Genomic DNA, 16877 nt, shown 5'->3' with positions numbered 1-16877 from the left:
ACAGACACAACACTTGCTGCTGATCACAAACAGCAGGTCAAGTGCTACAGGGAATATTTGCAGAGTTCAATTTGTTGCATAAGCTCAGAAAAGTGAACTTGGAGGCCATCCTGCAACTTTCAGTGCTGGGAAGGAACTGAAAGGTTAAATTTTGTCTCATGGTATCTCATCAAATGAGAGATTCACTTTTCCATTCATAACCTCTCTTCCTGTTTTAAGTTTTACAATGTTTTCAGTGTTTCTCCAAATAACCAAGAGTTCTGTGTGTAGAATTTCAGACTGAAGCTGCAAAGCTCATGTGATACAGACCACAGCACCTGGCAGCAGTACTGTCAGCTAAGTCATTCGTGGGTTAACCAAAATTAACTATAAACAGGTCTGCTGCTAAATTCCATAACCTAAGCCTTCAAATACTTCAATAAACAGTATGAACCATTTCTGATACACAGTTTTCTTTTGCATTTCAAAGTACTGTATCAAATTAATTACATTTTAAACAGTCAGTTGAAGAAGACAGGCAAGGAACAGTATCTGAAATAGAAGAATTTTTATGTAACCATTCAGTGTTAAAAACAAGAGAATCAAACATCAGTTCAAATTAAAGAGCAGTTTCGAACAGAAGACATTTGATTAAAAGTTTCTTTTAACATTTAGAAATTTAAATACATTTACCTAAAGATGGTTAACTCCCATCTCTATGTTACTATACAATAGCTTAAAGCTAATTTAAATGCTAGTTCTATGTTAATGTGAAATTCCAGAACTGCATTCTTAACTTTTTTATGTAAATTGGTTATTAAACTGAGTGATTCCATACTTCCTCCCACCCCAAAATAAATTTTAAAAATTGAAGCTTTACAATGCCTTGAATAATATTTTTCAAACGAGTAATTTGGAATAGTTCCCAACAGTTCTATAGGAGGTATTTTGTACAGTTTGGAGAGCAACTCCGTATAAAGTTCTATTGCAACTGAGCATTCACAGTATGCCACAGTCCATACATATTACTACATATACATATCAGGTTTGTAAACATTGGAAGAATACACAGAACATAGTACCACGATCCTCTGGTACTGCTGAAAGGAAGATGAGGTAACATTCATATAATCTCAAAGTCCACAGAGGTCCTGACTGAGTAGGTAAAACAGCTGCCAACGCTTCTGTTTCATAGTGTGTGGTTAAGGCGCTCTACGTCACGGTCTGCTAAGGCTGGATTCGTTAGCTCTCAGTATCCCAACTGCATCTTTAACAGCGTGGTATATGACATTCTTCACCTGCAGGAGCAAAGGAAAAGGTGCTTGGTTTTACAAGCAAACAGCACAGACAGTTTTCCAGCTTTCCCACTTACTTTCCCTTTCCCTGTGCAGGTCAGTTTGGACACGTTCGTCTGCCCAACCCTCATGCAAATCTCAAACTTGGGAAAACATCTGTTGTGTTTTAGTGGTTTTTTTGTGAAGGGTCAAGAGCACTGAGCATGGGGAAGTTACCTGCAATTTATCTTCATGGTTCGTATGCGTATGTGACAGATATCTAAATTCCTGAGTGAGCCAGAAGCAGTGTTTGACATGCTCTGGGGATACAAAGTCTTCTGCAACTTTAATACAACTGTACAAATTATGAACCTAGAGAGAACAAACAAGCATTAGCCACATGCTCAAAGGGCTGCCCAAGCAGTCAGGCCATTCCATGTCCCTGGTGCTTGCCTGGTGTGGAGCTCCTGCTGGGATGAAAACTACATCTCCTAGAAACTGTACAATAGCCCAGCCTTGAACTCCATACTCCTGATGAAGGCGTTTCCTCAGCGATCGGTCCAGGTACCAACTCTGATCATGAATGGGATCGTGATCTACAGGGTTTTCTTGGCCTTGTTCTTCTGCAACCTGGCAAAGTCACAAGACAACAGGCATGTTAACACACCAGTCTGACTGGACAGTCAGGTTGTATCTGTGGTATTCCACACAAACGTGTGCCAGAGGGACTTGCACCATGTGTTCAGGTAGGAGAGTTACACAATGGAAGTTTGGATCTTTACTCAGACCTTTGTCAAGGTTTCAGCATTGCTCAGGTCCCACTGGCTTCAAAGACACATTGCAGAAATGGAAAATGCAAGTAATCCCAACTGACAGTGGCAAGTGAAGCAGCTCGTGTTCACACTGGGAACCACTGTCAGACATGGAACCAGTGTTCTGACACTACTAATGCTGGAGAGGGACTGTGGGGAAGGGTGTGAAGTGACAGGACAGGGGGCAATGGCTATAAACTGAAGGACAGTAGGTTTAGATTAGAAGAAGAAATTAGGAAGAAATCCTTTCCTGTGAGGGCAACATGGCACAGGCACAGGTTGCCCAGAGATGCTGTAGCTGCCCCATCCTTGGAAGTGTTTCAGGCCAGGGTGGACAGGGCTGTCAACAACCTGGTCAAGGGGAAGGTGTCCCTGCCCATTGCAGGGGGCTGGAATGAGATGTTCTTGAAGCTCCCTTCCAACCCCAACCATTCTGAGATTCTCTGGCTCTATAGGCTGTGACTGGAAGACACTACCAAGTGTGCAATTCAGCAGGTGTCTGCCTTGAGGCCACAATCAGTCAGTGCGTGCTCACTGACTCAGAGGATGCAAACCAGATTTTCAGGAGAAACGAGACTGGGAGGCACAACAAGCACTTCAGGACAGAAATTTGAGAGTTGTAGGGAGAGAATTTCTGCAAGAAGTTGTCATATAAATCCAACTTGCTGCAGCAGCCATTTACACCCATTGTAGCCCAAAAACTCATTTGGGAAGAGATAAAGAGCTTGATTCTACTCCACTAAAAGCTGCTGAAAGCCCCACACCTGCCAGCAAGTGTGATACAAGGGACTGAGGTGTGAGACAGATGTCAAGACTCCAAGTGCTAACGCTTATCATGTTTTATCAACCATAAGATTTGTGCTTTGTTAACACTGAAGTCTGTTGCAGCCTCTCCCAGCTTCCACCAAGAAAGCCATAAGCCTGACCAGGCCAACAGTTGTTCAGATCATCCCATTTATCCTCTTAAATATCAGCATATTGGCTCTTTCCACTTTTAGAGCACCAAAGAAGTTCCACCATGGAGACCACAAAGGACTCTGGACCATCTGAGGTAAATTTGAACCTTTGGTTCAAATTTACACACCTTTTGGATGTGGTAGCACATCTCTACTAAACACTTAACTCCCATGAAAATGTGACACAAAATACTTCATGCTTTTCCCTTAATTCAGACCTCATCAAGGTATGGGGGGAAAAAAAAGGTAGTAAGAGAGAGAACAAGGAAGAGTGTTGTGTACCATGTACTGCTCTGACATTTCTCGAAAACATCTCACATTCTTCCAAAAAGGATCCAATTAAACTGCTTTTCCTTAAATCTAAACCAGCTGTTTTTCTTGTTCACTATGTAACATTACTCATCTATGAGAAGAGTGGGCAGAAGGAATATCTACATACAAGGTAACTTCAAGCTTCAACTCTCCACCCTTTTCAGGTCCTACAAGACTCACGGCATAGGAGAAGTTTTGTCTTGCATACAACTCCAGTTATTTGTTTCCACAGTACCTGGGATATGAAGGAGGAGAAAAGCCCCAAAGATAGAGACTTGCAAGCCTACACAGGCAGAAGATCAGTTTTTAAGATTAACAGCTTACCTTCTTAAGGAACTCCCGGATTTTCTCTGTATCTTTGGCAGCATAAATGTGCCACAGAGCTCCAGGCTTTTCTCGGCTTTCAGTAAAACGCTTAATTGTCAGTTCATCAGAGTCACCATCCTGGATGGTCTTCAGCACTTCTGTGGAAAACAACATGAGCAGTTACACTAAAGGATCCTCCCTCTGGCCACAGAAATATCCCCCCAGACAGCACTAAAATTTTACCTTCTTCTTGATCAGCCTGGCCTTTGGGGATCCCCACATAAACCATGACGTTGGCTGCGTCAGACACATCCAAGTGGAGGTTTGTTGTGCCATATTTTCTGTCCTCTGGTGTTATTAAGCCTGAGGGAGGAATCAAAGCGGGGGAAAAAGGAGTAGCAGATCCATTAGTAAGACAAAGAAATGTTACACCACTGTCAGAAGTACTTTCTGAAAAGATTAGAGTGCTTTTACTTCTACCAACAAATGCTTCCAGAAGAGCAATATGCTTTCTATCCAGGACCTTGCTCCACCTTGTGGCTTCCCAAGTGATCTGCTGACAGGCTGACACAGAACAATGTATCTCTGTCTAGCCTGTATGATACATAAAAGTCATGTTTAAGTCCTGCTAGGAAAGGGTTTCTCCAGCAGTTTAGGATAGAGACTGTTTCTCAAAATGCTTTTTTTCACTCTAAACAGCAGCTGATACAGGATTTACTATCCATCTCTCTACTTGCCATGATGCTGCTCCATTTTAAATGTCTTTTGAGTGACAGCAGATGAACCAGATGTGGAAAAAAGCTGCTCAAGGAGAGATTAAAAGCTAAATGATACAGTTCAAAAAGGAGAACAAAAGTAATATGGCCAGAAGCAGCAAAACAACAAATACATGTTGCCTGCTACAGGAAAGAGAGGCTGTAGAACAAGTTGATTGGAAGACTGGGAATAACTACTATTGGCTTGAAACCACTTGGACAAAAAGATGTTAAATAAAATATATCATGCTCTGGACATCATTGACACCTATAGGTGAGCTAAACTCAGGTTTTCTGATCCATGGGATTAATCAAATTGTCTACAACAGCAAGGATTCACATAATCTACAATAAATTTCAATGGGAACATGTGGTCAATGTGACCTTTAGAGTGAAAAATTCCTTACCATAGGCATTGTACATCTTGGGGCCCAAATCCGGTCGCACAAAATAGTTGGGAAGTCGAGAGGCAAGGTTGAGTTTGCCACCTCTCCTGGTATATTCTGGCAATGGGATATTTTTCATCAGATCATCAAACCTAAGGAAATGCAGCAAAATTTAACATTAGGTACTGATAAAACAAAAAATAGACTGAAACAGACTGCAGCAAAAGCTCTCTCCAGTTAAGGACATGTACTTTTTCCCTCAGGGGGTTTGCTGGACACTGTGTAAAGGAACCAAACAAACAAGGCACAGAAATACAGCAAATAAATTTAACTGCTCTGGAGTAATGCTATTTCATTATGTAAATGTCTCAAGGAATATCAAACAGCCTAAGTCCAAATACTTAAAAATGTTTGGCCAAAAAGTAGGCTTCGTCTGAACTTCAGATTTCAAAGTGATCCAGGCTTTTAGGAGCAGTTTTAGCTGCTCACTTTACTTAGCAACAAATACAATGAACCACATAAAAATTTATCATGAAACTTGTGCAGGACTTCCATTTATGTCAGGCATCTCTGAGAAACAGAACTGTTCACATTTCACCAAGTGCTGCTCAAAGCTGAGGCAGGTATCAAAACACAAGAATATTCCTACAGTCCATTATTTTGGGGGTGTGCCACAGAAACAAAGAACATTTCCTCTGGAAATTCATACCGAGAGGGCATCATATCTCTGAAGTCTTCTCCTGGAGGCCAGTCCTTAAGCTTCAATACCATTGGCTCCCCCTCTTCTGTTCTCAGGCGACCTAATTTGAAATGTTAACAAGTCTTAGTTTTTAGTAGTTGTACAACTCAGAATACAAAGAATTAAGAAATCCTTATCTCAGTTTAAAGCCATGTTCATTCCACAACTTTCATGTAGAAATAAAGACATACAAGTTCCTCTGACACCAGAGTAGGGTGTCACTCTCATGACAAACGTGTTACAAGAGGAGATGTCAGACAGACAAGCAGCCTTTACTGCTTCCCTGCCCAAGCACTTCCTACAATTTAGCTCAGAAACTGGTTTGTGTTTGAGGCCAAAAGTAGCTGATGAAGTCAAACCTCTTCAAAGATCAAGTAACAGAAAAGAAAGGTGTGAGTCTTCCACCTCCCACTCACTCTTCTTGCCCTAAGTACAAAACTCCCTAAGTTTACAATTGATTCAAACAGTAAAGCAGATCCTTAGATAAGGATGTGTAACAGACACAAAGTAGAACTCCAAATGCAATGGCAACTGTTAATTCTCCTGGAAAACCTCAAGCTCACCTCCCCTAAATCTACTTTTATACAAAGTAACTTCAGTTGCTCAGAACAAAGTAGTACCTTCAAGTTAAAACAGCAGAACTATTGAACTTGTGAGCACCACCGCTACATGCGCTCTTCTGTTTCATTCAACTAGAAAAAAAAAAAGCTGGCAGATGAACCTACTTGCTAGCAAGATCTTAAATTTCCTCAGAATGTTGCCCCAAAAGACTAAAGGCAGCCAAACACACTCCTGAAGGAGGGTACTTCATGGGAATGACAGTTTTTATCCAGACCACAATCCTTTGAGCATAAATGTCTGCAGTGCATCCTCACCAAACTGCCCAAGGTGAGGAGAAATCCTTGAACATCTCGTACACTGCTTATGGATCACAAATCGATGCAAGGACAGAATTATCGCTGCTGAGTTTTTTACCTACTGGAACAAAGAGTCACAGTGCTTACTTGAAATATCTTCAAAACCATCCCAGAAATCCCCTACAGTAGCTCCAGTGATGATTTCATTGGTCCTGCAGTTAACCAGATCTACTTCCTGTTGGCCAAATTCCTTCCTAAAGGACTCCGGTCTCCAGAGGTCTGCATTTAACTTGTGATGCACTCCTGACACCATTACAGGCTAGAAAGCAAAAGAATATATTCTGAAGAATTATTAAGCACCAGAAATTCTAACTACAACAGGGTAATACATAAAATACATTGAGCATTTGAATGCAGGCATTTTGCAAACTAAATGCTCAGTATGCTCTACCAGAATTTTGCCTTAGCATGCATCTGAGCATTCTGTTTCAAACTGAGGCAGCTTTTTATACAGAGCCATAATTTCAGCTCTGTGTTTAGAAACAGATTTAAAGAGTAAAAGATCCTTAGATAAGGACGTGTAACAGTGCTCATGTCACCCATTTGATAAAGGTTTAATGTTGCTTATCACTACAGTGGTTGTAGCTGTGCTTCAACTAAAGGACAAAGCACATGAATTGCAAATGGAAAAAGCAGGAGAATGGAAGTACCTGTCCCTGCTTCCAGCACTCCCTGAAGACATTCCAATTGCTTTCATTGTTGGGATCCTGAAGACACAGCAGGCGGTTATCACATAACCAGTAGTGGGGCGTGTCAAAGCCCATTATCGTGGGCTTTATGGTCAGCCCTTGAGGTTTCTTAGGCAAGTCTGTAATGGCTCTATTTTGCACCAGGGAAGCAAAAATGTCATCAAGGATTTTGGGTGTACTCTTCAGTCCATTGTCTGTCTGATAAAACACATGAAAGAACAATAAAAAAATTAGTGCTCTTTTCTGTTGCCTTATCCTGCAGGTTTTGAAGAAAGGATTTGCCACTTTGAAAATTTTTTACTTAAGATCCAGTCGTGCAGAGAAACCAACAGCTGCAGAATTCTGCTGTCTAGAAATGCACCATCATTAAATGCCAGTGCCATTTCTTACACTTAGTCTACAGAATTCTGGCACAACAATTTCTACTCTGATTTGCATCTCAGCAACACTGCAGAAACCCAAAACAGGAATTGCTTTATATCAAAGAGCAGAAATTCAGTTTTAGCAAAGACTTCTCAAGGCCAGTATTTTCCCCCACCACTCTGAAGTCACGTCTGTAAGATCAGACAAAGCCCAGAAACATCTGAAGTGAACCAGGCTGCAAATGAGGTAAGGGGAAGACACCACAGAAGGTTCTTTCCTCCATCTGCAAGTTCATTGGTGCTTCTACTTTGAGTCTAAAAGACATCCCAGTCAATGCAGCTGCCAGACTCGAGCTTAAGAAGTTAATCTGCTTTATCCTTTAGTTCCCAGTTCCTCACCAAGACTTAGTACCACTAAGCTACTTCTAACTGAGCACTGAAACTGAATTAGTCCATTTTCCCAAATGAAGACAGTTTTACTTACTGTGATAAGAAAGTAAACTGCCCCTGGCAGTTGTTCACGGGTTTAGAACAGAATCTAAGCCTGGGATCAACTCAGACCTGTACAACTGAATTTTTCCTGTACCTTTCCTGCAGAAGAGTTCAACAGGTTCCGCAAGAAGCCCGTGTTGTTGTTGCTCACAGGGGATAATATTGCACTGTTGAATGTCTGCAGGGCTGCAGCTGGCTTGGCTAAGCAAGGGAGTGTCTGAAGAGGTTTATTTTCATTCTTTGAAATTGGTATGAGAAGTTTCTCTGAAATGAAGAAAACTGTGAGGATACTTTGACCATGAAAATACTTTCAATTTTTTTTTCAAGACAATATCCTCCTACATGCATACATGTACATGTATATACATATATATAAATCTCCTCCCAATATATGCAGATAAAATATTTCTTTCACTTAACTTTCTTCAATAAACCAACGTTTTTAAAATCCCACATTCTAAAAAAAAAAAAAAAAAAAAAAAAAAACAAAAACCCAAAACCCCCAAACAAGAATTATCAAACTGTATTTTCAAGAATACTTGCATCAATGGGATCTTAATCCAGTTTTTCAACAGAATATGCTAACTCTGCCAGGCTTTACTCATCCCAGCAGGCTGATGACATCACTCTCAGCACAAGATATTGCCGGGTCTGACCTATATTCTTCTGACAAGCAGCCACAAAGGGTTTACTCCTCACTGGTTCTGCACATACCTTTGTTTTCTTTATTCACGTTTCCACTTGTTAAGTTTGAAAACCAATTTAATGAAGGAGAAGTATTTACAGAAGCAGTTTGTTTGCTTCCAAGTGCTGACTTTAGAAGAGGATCATGTGTAGTGACTTGTGAGCTCAGTACAAAACTGTTGTGTTGAAGGCCAGGCCTGTCCCCGGATGCCAAGTGCTGAAAAAGCAAAGCAATAGCTTGTTTGGACACAAACACATTCTACACAAAGGGAATACAAGCAATAGCATGTCCAAACTCATCCTTTAAACAGCAAAATGGTTTGGCCCTTCAAAACATGTGATCTCCAGCAGAGGTCAGCATTGCAGCTCAGGATCAGGAGATGGCAGCTCAGCAGGTTTTGGGATCTCCCAACTTTAGGAACAGCCAGAGTCCATCATCCCTCAAGACAAGCACAGAGAGCCAAGTTTCCCAGGTGCACGTTCTGGGATTGCTTTGGAAACCAAGTGCAGTTCTAACAGCAGTTGTCACATTTCTAGTAATAGCTGATGCTCAGGCCAGGGCTAAGCTGGAGCTCCAGTTCAGAGGACAAACACAGATATGGAGCATTCCTAAATTTTTCTCTTAAGGTGGCAGCGAACATGCACTCACCTGCCAGGTCTGAGCTACACTTGCCTGAGTGCAGCACTGGCCAGCCCAATCCATTCACAGGATTGTCCATCTCCTGTGTAGCTGATTTATCTGGTCATTTGGAGATTCTAGGAACAGACTAACCAAAACCACTGCTTTGCCCTGGGATTCCTGCATGACTGGTGTATTTCCTCTCTCTGCTCAAACAATTTTCAGCTAAGAAATTATTCTGCTCTTTTGTTTGTCTAACATTACGTTCTCTATTTCACCTCTCACTGACTGCTGATACTTGGCAAGGATTCTAAACATGACATAATACAACATGTTTCAACCTTTAATGAGCTTATCTTCACACAACCAGTGCAGTAACTAATTCTATAAAGATGTGTAGATAGATTTAATGCAGCTCTTTATCCAGAATCACAGGAAATCTTGATTCAGAAGACTGAAGCCAAGTCAGCTGAATGCTAACTTTTGATTCACATAACTATCTTCCACACTTGTAACAACTGAAATATTTTTTGTCTCTTCTGTTCATTACTTACATTGAAATCAAGTCCAACCTGCTTCTTACACTTAAGGTAACATTTATTTTCAAAATAAGGCTATGAATAAGCATCTAACAAAATTAAAATCACTTAATTCACCCCATTTCTTGTGAGATACTTTCAAACTAAGCTATTAATTTGTGCTGTTTTCAAAAGCAAAAAAATGCTACATCCATTTATAAATATATGTAACTTGTGGGGTTTCCTTTGTTTTGGTTTTTTTGTAATACAGAGAAGCAAACCTATCAGATTGCCAGAGAAATCAGTGAATCTCCACACTCCTCTAAATCTCAATTTTTTTCATGTTTAGTTCTTTTATGAATCCAAGTGCTGTTCCACCTTACTTACTCTTTTAGATGCTGCATGTATTATATCTCCAGGACCCAAGGAATAGCTACACTTCACAACCATTCCCACTCAATCTGTTCTTCACATTCTTCTCTTAAGGGATCTCTCAGTCTAATCCCATTTTTGCTCTAAAAATCCTCACGGAGCCTTTTTTAAGGATAGATTAACTAGTGAGGGCTCAGTGTCAAAGGGACACAAATGAGATTTTCCCAAAAACTTAAAGAGCTGAACAGTGAATACAAATTGTCCCTTTGTGGTGGGGTTATCACAGAGGTCAGGGCTGGCCACCTACAAAGTCAAATTAGCAGTGGCTTCAGGAACTTGCAATAGACTGACACAAACTTAACTGCACAGACATAGAGGCAGTAACAATACCTGTTTTGAATCCTCCTTTAGAGCTGGCTTTGACAGTGCTTTGAACTGCTTATTTGCACAAGGACAATTTGCCTTTATGCCCCATTTTGTTCTTACGGAGTGAACGATGTCACCAACATCATAGAGAGCTGCAGGGACAGAACCATAGTGAGCTCAAATGTAATCACAACATCCAGCAGTCACCAAGACTTTTTAAGAAATTGTGTGTGCTGTGCAGCTAAACACTAATATGTGAATACCATTCATCATTAAACAGGAAGTTCTGCTACTTCTTTGTAAAGGTCAAAGATAATAAAATAGTATTAAACACACATGCTATTCCTGTCTTTGGATAATAAATGTTAAGCTTTTACTAACTCTACTACTAAAATCAAACCTCACTCAGTACAGTATCAACAACACACAAAAGACAGCAAAATCCTACAGCACATTTTTATGTTAATCAAATATTTCCAATACCTTTTCCAGGAATTATTTGTGTAGGCATTAGATTCTCTGGTTCATGTGCCTGCCCCTTCACACATTTAAACCAGGAGAAAGTATCAGAGTCATCATCTGTAAAACAAAACCATTACATTTTTTTGTTACTGCTCTGGAAAGCAACATATTTTGCTATGATTGATACATCCAACCACAGGTCTACAACATGTCCTTTTGGTTGGGAAGGCTTTTTTTCGGCTCGCTTAAGGTTGTCATTGACTTCCAAGTCCAACACAGATTTATTTCCCCTGATCCCCCTTTGTTTCAGGTAGTAATAAGCACTCCCACCTTCACATGAGTTTTTTTTCCTCATCCTGTAGCAATCCACGCACACACCAAAGCCACACTTGGAGCAGACCCAGTGCAGGTTGAAGATTGTGGTGTCACAGACATCACACATCTCGCGAACGCCGCGAACCGCGCGCTTCCAGGCCACCTGTCCTGCGGGCAAGAACGGGACAGTCAAAGTGTTAGTGCCAACAAATTCAGTATTTGCATGTTCACTACAGTCACTCAAAAACTACAGCAATATGACTCAGACTTGGTCTTCTATTGGAACTCCAGAAAATGCTTTTGCTGTTACACAACAGTCCAAGCAATTGAGACCAGTTTGCTTCCTCCTGTGCAGCAGCAACCACAGCTTTTATTCCTGACACGTCTCTGTCCAAGCTAACAAGCATATTCCTGACATTCTCCTAAGTGGAAATCCCACAGCTACTCCAGGAAATAAATTCAGGTACTGCTGGCAAGCTAAACTTAATGTGTAGCTTGCCACAACCAGCTTATCCTTGTTCTCTATTCAGCAGCATGGTGGGCAAGTAGCTGTCTTCCTTTTGTGAAGTTTTATGTGTTTATGTTTATCTGACCTTCTCAGAATGGTTAATTTTCTTCTCTGAAGCAATGACTGCTGCTGTTCAGGTTTCCTGTGTACCCACTATATTCCCCTTTCCTCATCCCAAGCCACTTCTTCAGTCCACTCAAAACATCCCAAACATTGACAGTATCTTGAAAAAACTTACAAGCCCTTCCAGGGCTGTATTATTTTTCTGTGAATCTGTGATTATGCAAGAATTATTTTAACCTGATCTCCATTTTTTTATATTGCCAGCTAGAAAACCAGACTAGACAAAAAGCACACACCTGCCTCCTCCTACCACCTTCCACACTTGTAACTTCTCTGAAAGTTTCCTGCCCACAGTGTTTCTTAATTTTAAAAGGAAGTTATGAGAGACCATGTCCTAATGCATGCTAAGAAAACCATACCAGCATCCAAGACATCTGCTGCTCTTGTTCTGAATAATGCCCATTGACTATGTATGGAACAACACTGGAATAGCTTAGCACAATTTGTTCTTAAGTAGGAGGTAAAAATTGTTTGACTACTTGCTTCAGAATTCTTCCAAGAGACACAGGTCTAAATATCACCAGCTCCATTCTTCTCTGCCTTTCAAAAACATGCATTATATTTATCATTTTCTAGGTCAACTCTCCAATTTCCCCCAAACAGGATGAAGGTTTTTTCTTATCTTTTGAAAGCCATTTCCTATTTTTTCTGAATCTTCTCTCTTTCTACTTCTCCTATTTTTTTTGGTTCCTCTCTGTAGAGTTTGATCCTGTTTCCTTTTGGCATTTGGTAGCCAAGGAAAACGTGACCTAAGAAGCTGTTCTTCCTACACTAGTCAATCTTTTACTTTACAGGGATAATAAATATAAATTTACCATAGCTTCAAGTCATGGTGGCAGAGGAATCTCCCTTTTTCCTGTGCTGACTGAGCACTCTCCCACTGTACTGTTCAAAGAACACCACATATTCAGACTGTAAATTACTTCTTTCCTGCCCAGGGCATTCAAAATAACTTCCATATTAATGAAAGCGAGTTCCCTTACTCTCACCAGTCAGGGCAATAAAATCAAAGATGAATTAATGAGATTTTGCTCCTTTCAAGCCATTTCCAGAACTCACACATGTCTGTATTTTTTAAGCAGAGGATGTTTCTGGTAGCTATGCCAACAGATGCATCCTCTGCTATTAAGAAACACCACACCTTCCCTTTGTTTCATGAATTCACCCAAAGCTTCACTCTCCCAAAAGTGTTTCTGTATTTCAGTCTACATATCTCACTCTGGCTACAGATAATTTGGTTCCACAGGCCTGAACATGTTGCAGGTCAAGAGAAGAGCAAAGCTTGCCGATTCCAAGCAGCCCAAGGTAAGACCCCACAGCAAGTATTACTGGAATATCACATGTCTTCCCCCTGCTTTTGAAGGGCATTGAAGCTTGTTCAGTTTTTTTTTTTTTTTCTTTCAGAACAGCAGAGTGACTGCCAAACAGACAGGATCTTTATCTAATGTCAACACTCCACAAACACAGCAGACAGTGGCAATCTCCTAAACTGTGCTGTACCCCGGTCATGCACTTAAAATCCAGAAAACAAATACAGTTTAGGAGTCATTCTGCTCTGAGAAGTGATTATGCAAGGTCGCAGACTTCCCCATTTGTCACAGAAATATTTTGATGCAGCCAAACCCCTGTGTTTGGGGGTGCTAAGTTTGCCCTGTCTACACTAATTGACCTCCCCAATCAGTTATCCCATCACCAGCACTTCTCTGGTCTATGCCCAGTAGGGCTGCACACAATCACTTCTAGAACTGCTACTGGAAACTTGCAGGTGGAGGAAAAAAAATCTCTCTTTTACTGACAGACAGCATTAGGTCTATGATGCAGTTACAATAAAATAGGACCAAAGCAATCTAACAGAACCTGTGCAAAGTAAAATCTTTATTTCATTTTCACGCAAAGAATAGATTTTGTTGTCAGCTACCTGGTAGTTTGCTTAATTTTTTTTTTCACTTTGTAACAGGAAAAGTAATTTGATAAATTGAGAAACAACTTCTGACGAAGAAGAGTGGAATCACCCTTCCCTTTCCCCCTCCCTGTGAGAAGCAGAGTTGTTGACACTAGCTCACAGTGGCTCTTAACCATTCCCTCTCTGAAAAGAGAGAGGGACACTCAAGTTTTGTATGATATTTCCAAATACATGCAATTAATTTTCACACAGAAGCTTAAAGCTTCACTAAAGCTGTGAAAACACAAATGATTTCAATACAAGTTGATCTTACTGTGTGGTTCAATCGTTGACATGACTTCCTTTTCAGATATCACCAGCTGGCAGAAGTGGTCTCCAATGTTGGCGAGGATGTACTTTGCTGTGTCCAGATCTAGACCCACAACATTTTTGGATAAAGGTAGCCACAGGCTAATAGCCTCAGGGTCGTACTTATTTGGAGTTAAGAAACCTTCCTCACGCAGTATTCCATGCTTATTAAACTGCAGCCTGATGAAAAAGGGGGAAAAGGAGAAAAAGCCCTCATCACATCAAATGCTGTACTGGTTTAAATTCATTCCAATCAGTCAATGCTCGAGTTGCAAGTGTGTGTGCTGTATGCCATTGAATTTACTCAAAGGTTACAACAGACATGGGTAAACACGCTGGTCACTAGCATTAAGCACGTTCAGTGCACTGCTTATTTTAAAGAAAAAAAGACTGAAAACATTCAGGTTTTTAGTTAGGAAATCTACCTTACAACAAATGGTTCTTTATTCACACAAAACCAAATCAGGTTTACAATTTTTAAAATGCGCAGGTATTAAGGTCACATCTAGAGATGGCAACAGCAATAATTTTATCTAGGACTACATACAACTCTCAGGAGAAGTTACAATGCCTTAAATATAGACTATATTTCAGTAACAATTCATTTGGAAGCAGCTGTCAAAAAGCATCAAGCAAAATTTGAGAAAGATATATTCTTGAGTGATTCTGAGTAGGTGGAAAGAATGAGATCTATATTGTTAGTAGTGTCTTAAATGGAAAACATGAAGAATTGTGCTCAGGAACCTTTTTACTACACGCTGCAGAAAGAAGGTGACTTCTGATGATGCATGCTCACTTGTTGTGTTATGTGTGCCATGAGAACACTGCTGGCAGCTGCTGTCATCAGACAAATGCCATCTCCAGATTTGGCAAATTGCACATTCAATAAAAAGGAATAATTCTATCAGTTTCAAGTTATAAACCAAAGGATTAATCTGATTTGAACTGCACTGCAAGTCTGGACTGTTACCCTGAGAGGACGAATTAGCATACTCTGTTGTTACTTTGATCTCACACATCAGATTATACAAAGATTTACTACAGTAAAGTCTCTAATCTGAAGATAAATAACAGATTAGTAATACATCTGTATTTTTAAAAATGTTTAGCAACAAAATTGAATTCCAGTGTGTGCATAGATTAAACATTTCTATGGCAAGTTTAAATGTCCCCAGCTGAAAGCCCATTGCCACTTACTGCAACTCCTTCACAGCTGTGGGTTCATGACTGACATTTGAGGTGTCCAACCACTAAACTTTAGGAAACATGCATGTAATCTACCCTCTCATTAGTATCTCAAATTCTACTGAGCTGTAGCACTCAAAACTAAACTCATGCTATCCTACTGGCATTCAGCCCAGAACAGCAAAATAAAGAGCTCTAAGTCCTGCCAAAATATTTTCTGCTCAAATGAAGCAGTTGTATCATTTCTAAGGGCTAAAAACCCATAGGCAGCAACTCATTAGTTGGGTATATTGGTCTTACAGCCACACACCAGCATTAAATAGCTTTGAAACAGACCTCCATGAGACTATTCTGGCCACATAACTGGGTTTTTTTCACCTTTCACATGTAAGGAATTGCAGGGTGTTGATCTGAATTGCTCTTACCTTCTGAAGTGGAAGAAGCGGCAGAAGACGGTGGAGTCTCTCTGCTCCTTGTTCTTGCGGTAGCTGTCCAGGCGGCACTCCCGGCACTTGTGCAGGTGAGGGGCGATGTTATTGCAGGAGCCATCCTGCACAAATGCCTCTCCACTCTGCTGCAGCTTCTTCACTTTAGCAGCATCAGATAAAATGGACTTGCGAACAATTACTGCAGGGAAGAGCAGCCAGCATTAGAAAAGCCTCAGATTTTCACACGGAAGTGCCACCAAATGTATTTTAGTGAAAGATCCACATCAACTTTTCCTGTAAGTTTCACATTACACTGAAACTAAGTTATGCTAAAAATATTTGCATTTGGCAGAAACCTCCAGTCAGCAGGAACTGTCTCAAGCTGCAGTTCCAGTGGAGTCACACAGTCTGTGGACCTGAGTTTAAGAGCTCCTTTCACTTTTTCACAGAGCAGCATTTTGAGAACATCTGCTTTTAAAGAAGTTCTTCAGCCAGAGATGGAGCCCTGGGCAGATTAGGGCATGCAGCAACCATATTTCACAAGAAATGGGGACAGAGTATAACCTGGCCATTTCTCAATCCTGTTTTCCCCCTTCATGATGCAACAGCTTTCAGCATCTTACTGTAACAGATGCCAAACATTTCTCTTCCTCCTACACTGCCAGTGAGGCCTTGCAGGGGACACAACAGTGACTGCTTGGCTGGCTGTGTATCCATGCTAATTATGGAATAGCACATGGTAATCCAAGACCAAGCAACAGCAGTGGAAAAAAAAAAAAAGAGGTGGGTATGTAGGGGGATTCCCAGAATCCTGAACAATCAGCAACACCACCTGATGCACAGCAGGACACATGACACCAGGAGTCCAGCTCCTTAAACAACCACAGCCTTTCCCCTCCTGTCCCATGTGAAAACCTGAAGAGCATGCCAAATGGAAAAGAGGAACAAGGTGGGTGGTTTTGGGGCTGAATGGGTTTTAATTTTTGGTGGCGATAGGTGGGTTTTTGTTTTGCTCTCATGACAGTTTTTAAATCAAAGCCCCTCTTGAACAGAGCTTTGCTGAGGAC

The 16877-nt window shown here is 40.8% G+C and overlaps 1 protein-coding gene across 3 annotated transcripts in view; it reads right to left on the bottom strand.

The window, feature by feature from the left end:
- Nucleotides 1–532: 532 nt before the first annotated feature.
- The window catches only part of KDM3A (lysine demethylase 3A), a 29309-nt gene continuing 12964 nt past the window's right edge, over nucleotides 533–16877 (bottom strand). For all 3 annotated transcript variants that reach the window (XM_053976803.1, XM_053976804.1, XM_053976805.1), the window contains 16 exons: nucleotides 15808–16009; nucleotides 14163–14377; nucleotides 11331–11483; nucleotides 11022–11117; nucleotides 10563–10690; nucleotides 8694–8880; nucleotides 8074–8243; nucleotides 7087–7323; nucleotides 6524–6695; nucleotides 5490–5580; nucleotides 4802–4932; nucleotides 3883–4002; nucleotides 3658–3797; nucleotides 1707–1883; nucleotides 1491–1625; nucleotides 533–1277 (listed from right to left, as the gene is read on the bottom strand). In XM_053976803.1, the coding sequence (XP_053832778.1) occupies nucleotides 1197–1277; nucleotides 1491–1625; nucleotides 1707–1883; nucleotides 3658–3797; nucleotides 3883–4002; nucleotides 4802–4932; nucleotides 5490–5580; nucleotides 6524–6695; nucleotides 7087–7323; nucleotides 8074–8243; nucleotides 8694–8880; nucleotides 10563–10690; nucleotides 11022–11117; nucleotides 11331–11483; nucleotides 14163–14377; nucleotides 15808–16009 (2435 nt within the window). In that variant the 3' untranslated portion in view covers nucleotides 533–1196. The remainder of the gene's footprint in view (nucleotides 1278–1490; nucleotides 1626–1706; nucleotides 1884–3657; nucleotides 3798–3882; nucleotides 4003–4801; nucleotides 4933–5489; nucleotides 5581–6523; nucleotides 6696–7086; nucleotides 7324–8073; nucleotides 8244–8693; nucleotides 8881–10562; nucleotides 10691–11021; nucleotides 11118–11330; nucleotides 11484–14162; nucleotides 14378–15807; nucleotides 16010–16877) is intronic.

This window comes from Vidua macroura, chromosome 4 (assembly GCF_024509145.1).
Source record: "Vidua macroura isolate BioBank_ID:100142 chromosome 4, ASM2450914v1, whole genome shotgun sequence".
Taxonomy (NCBI): Eukaryota; Metazoa; Chordata; class Aves; order Passeriformes; family Viduidae; genus Vidua; species Vidua macroura.
Note: the sequence above shows the minus strand (reverse complement) of the source record. Positions and strands in the feature narration are given on the sequence as shown.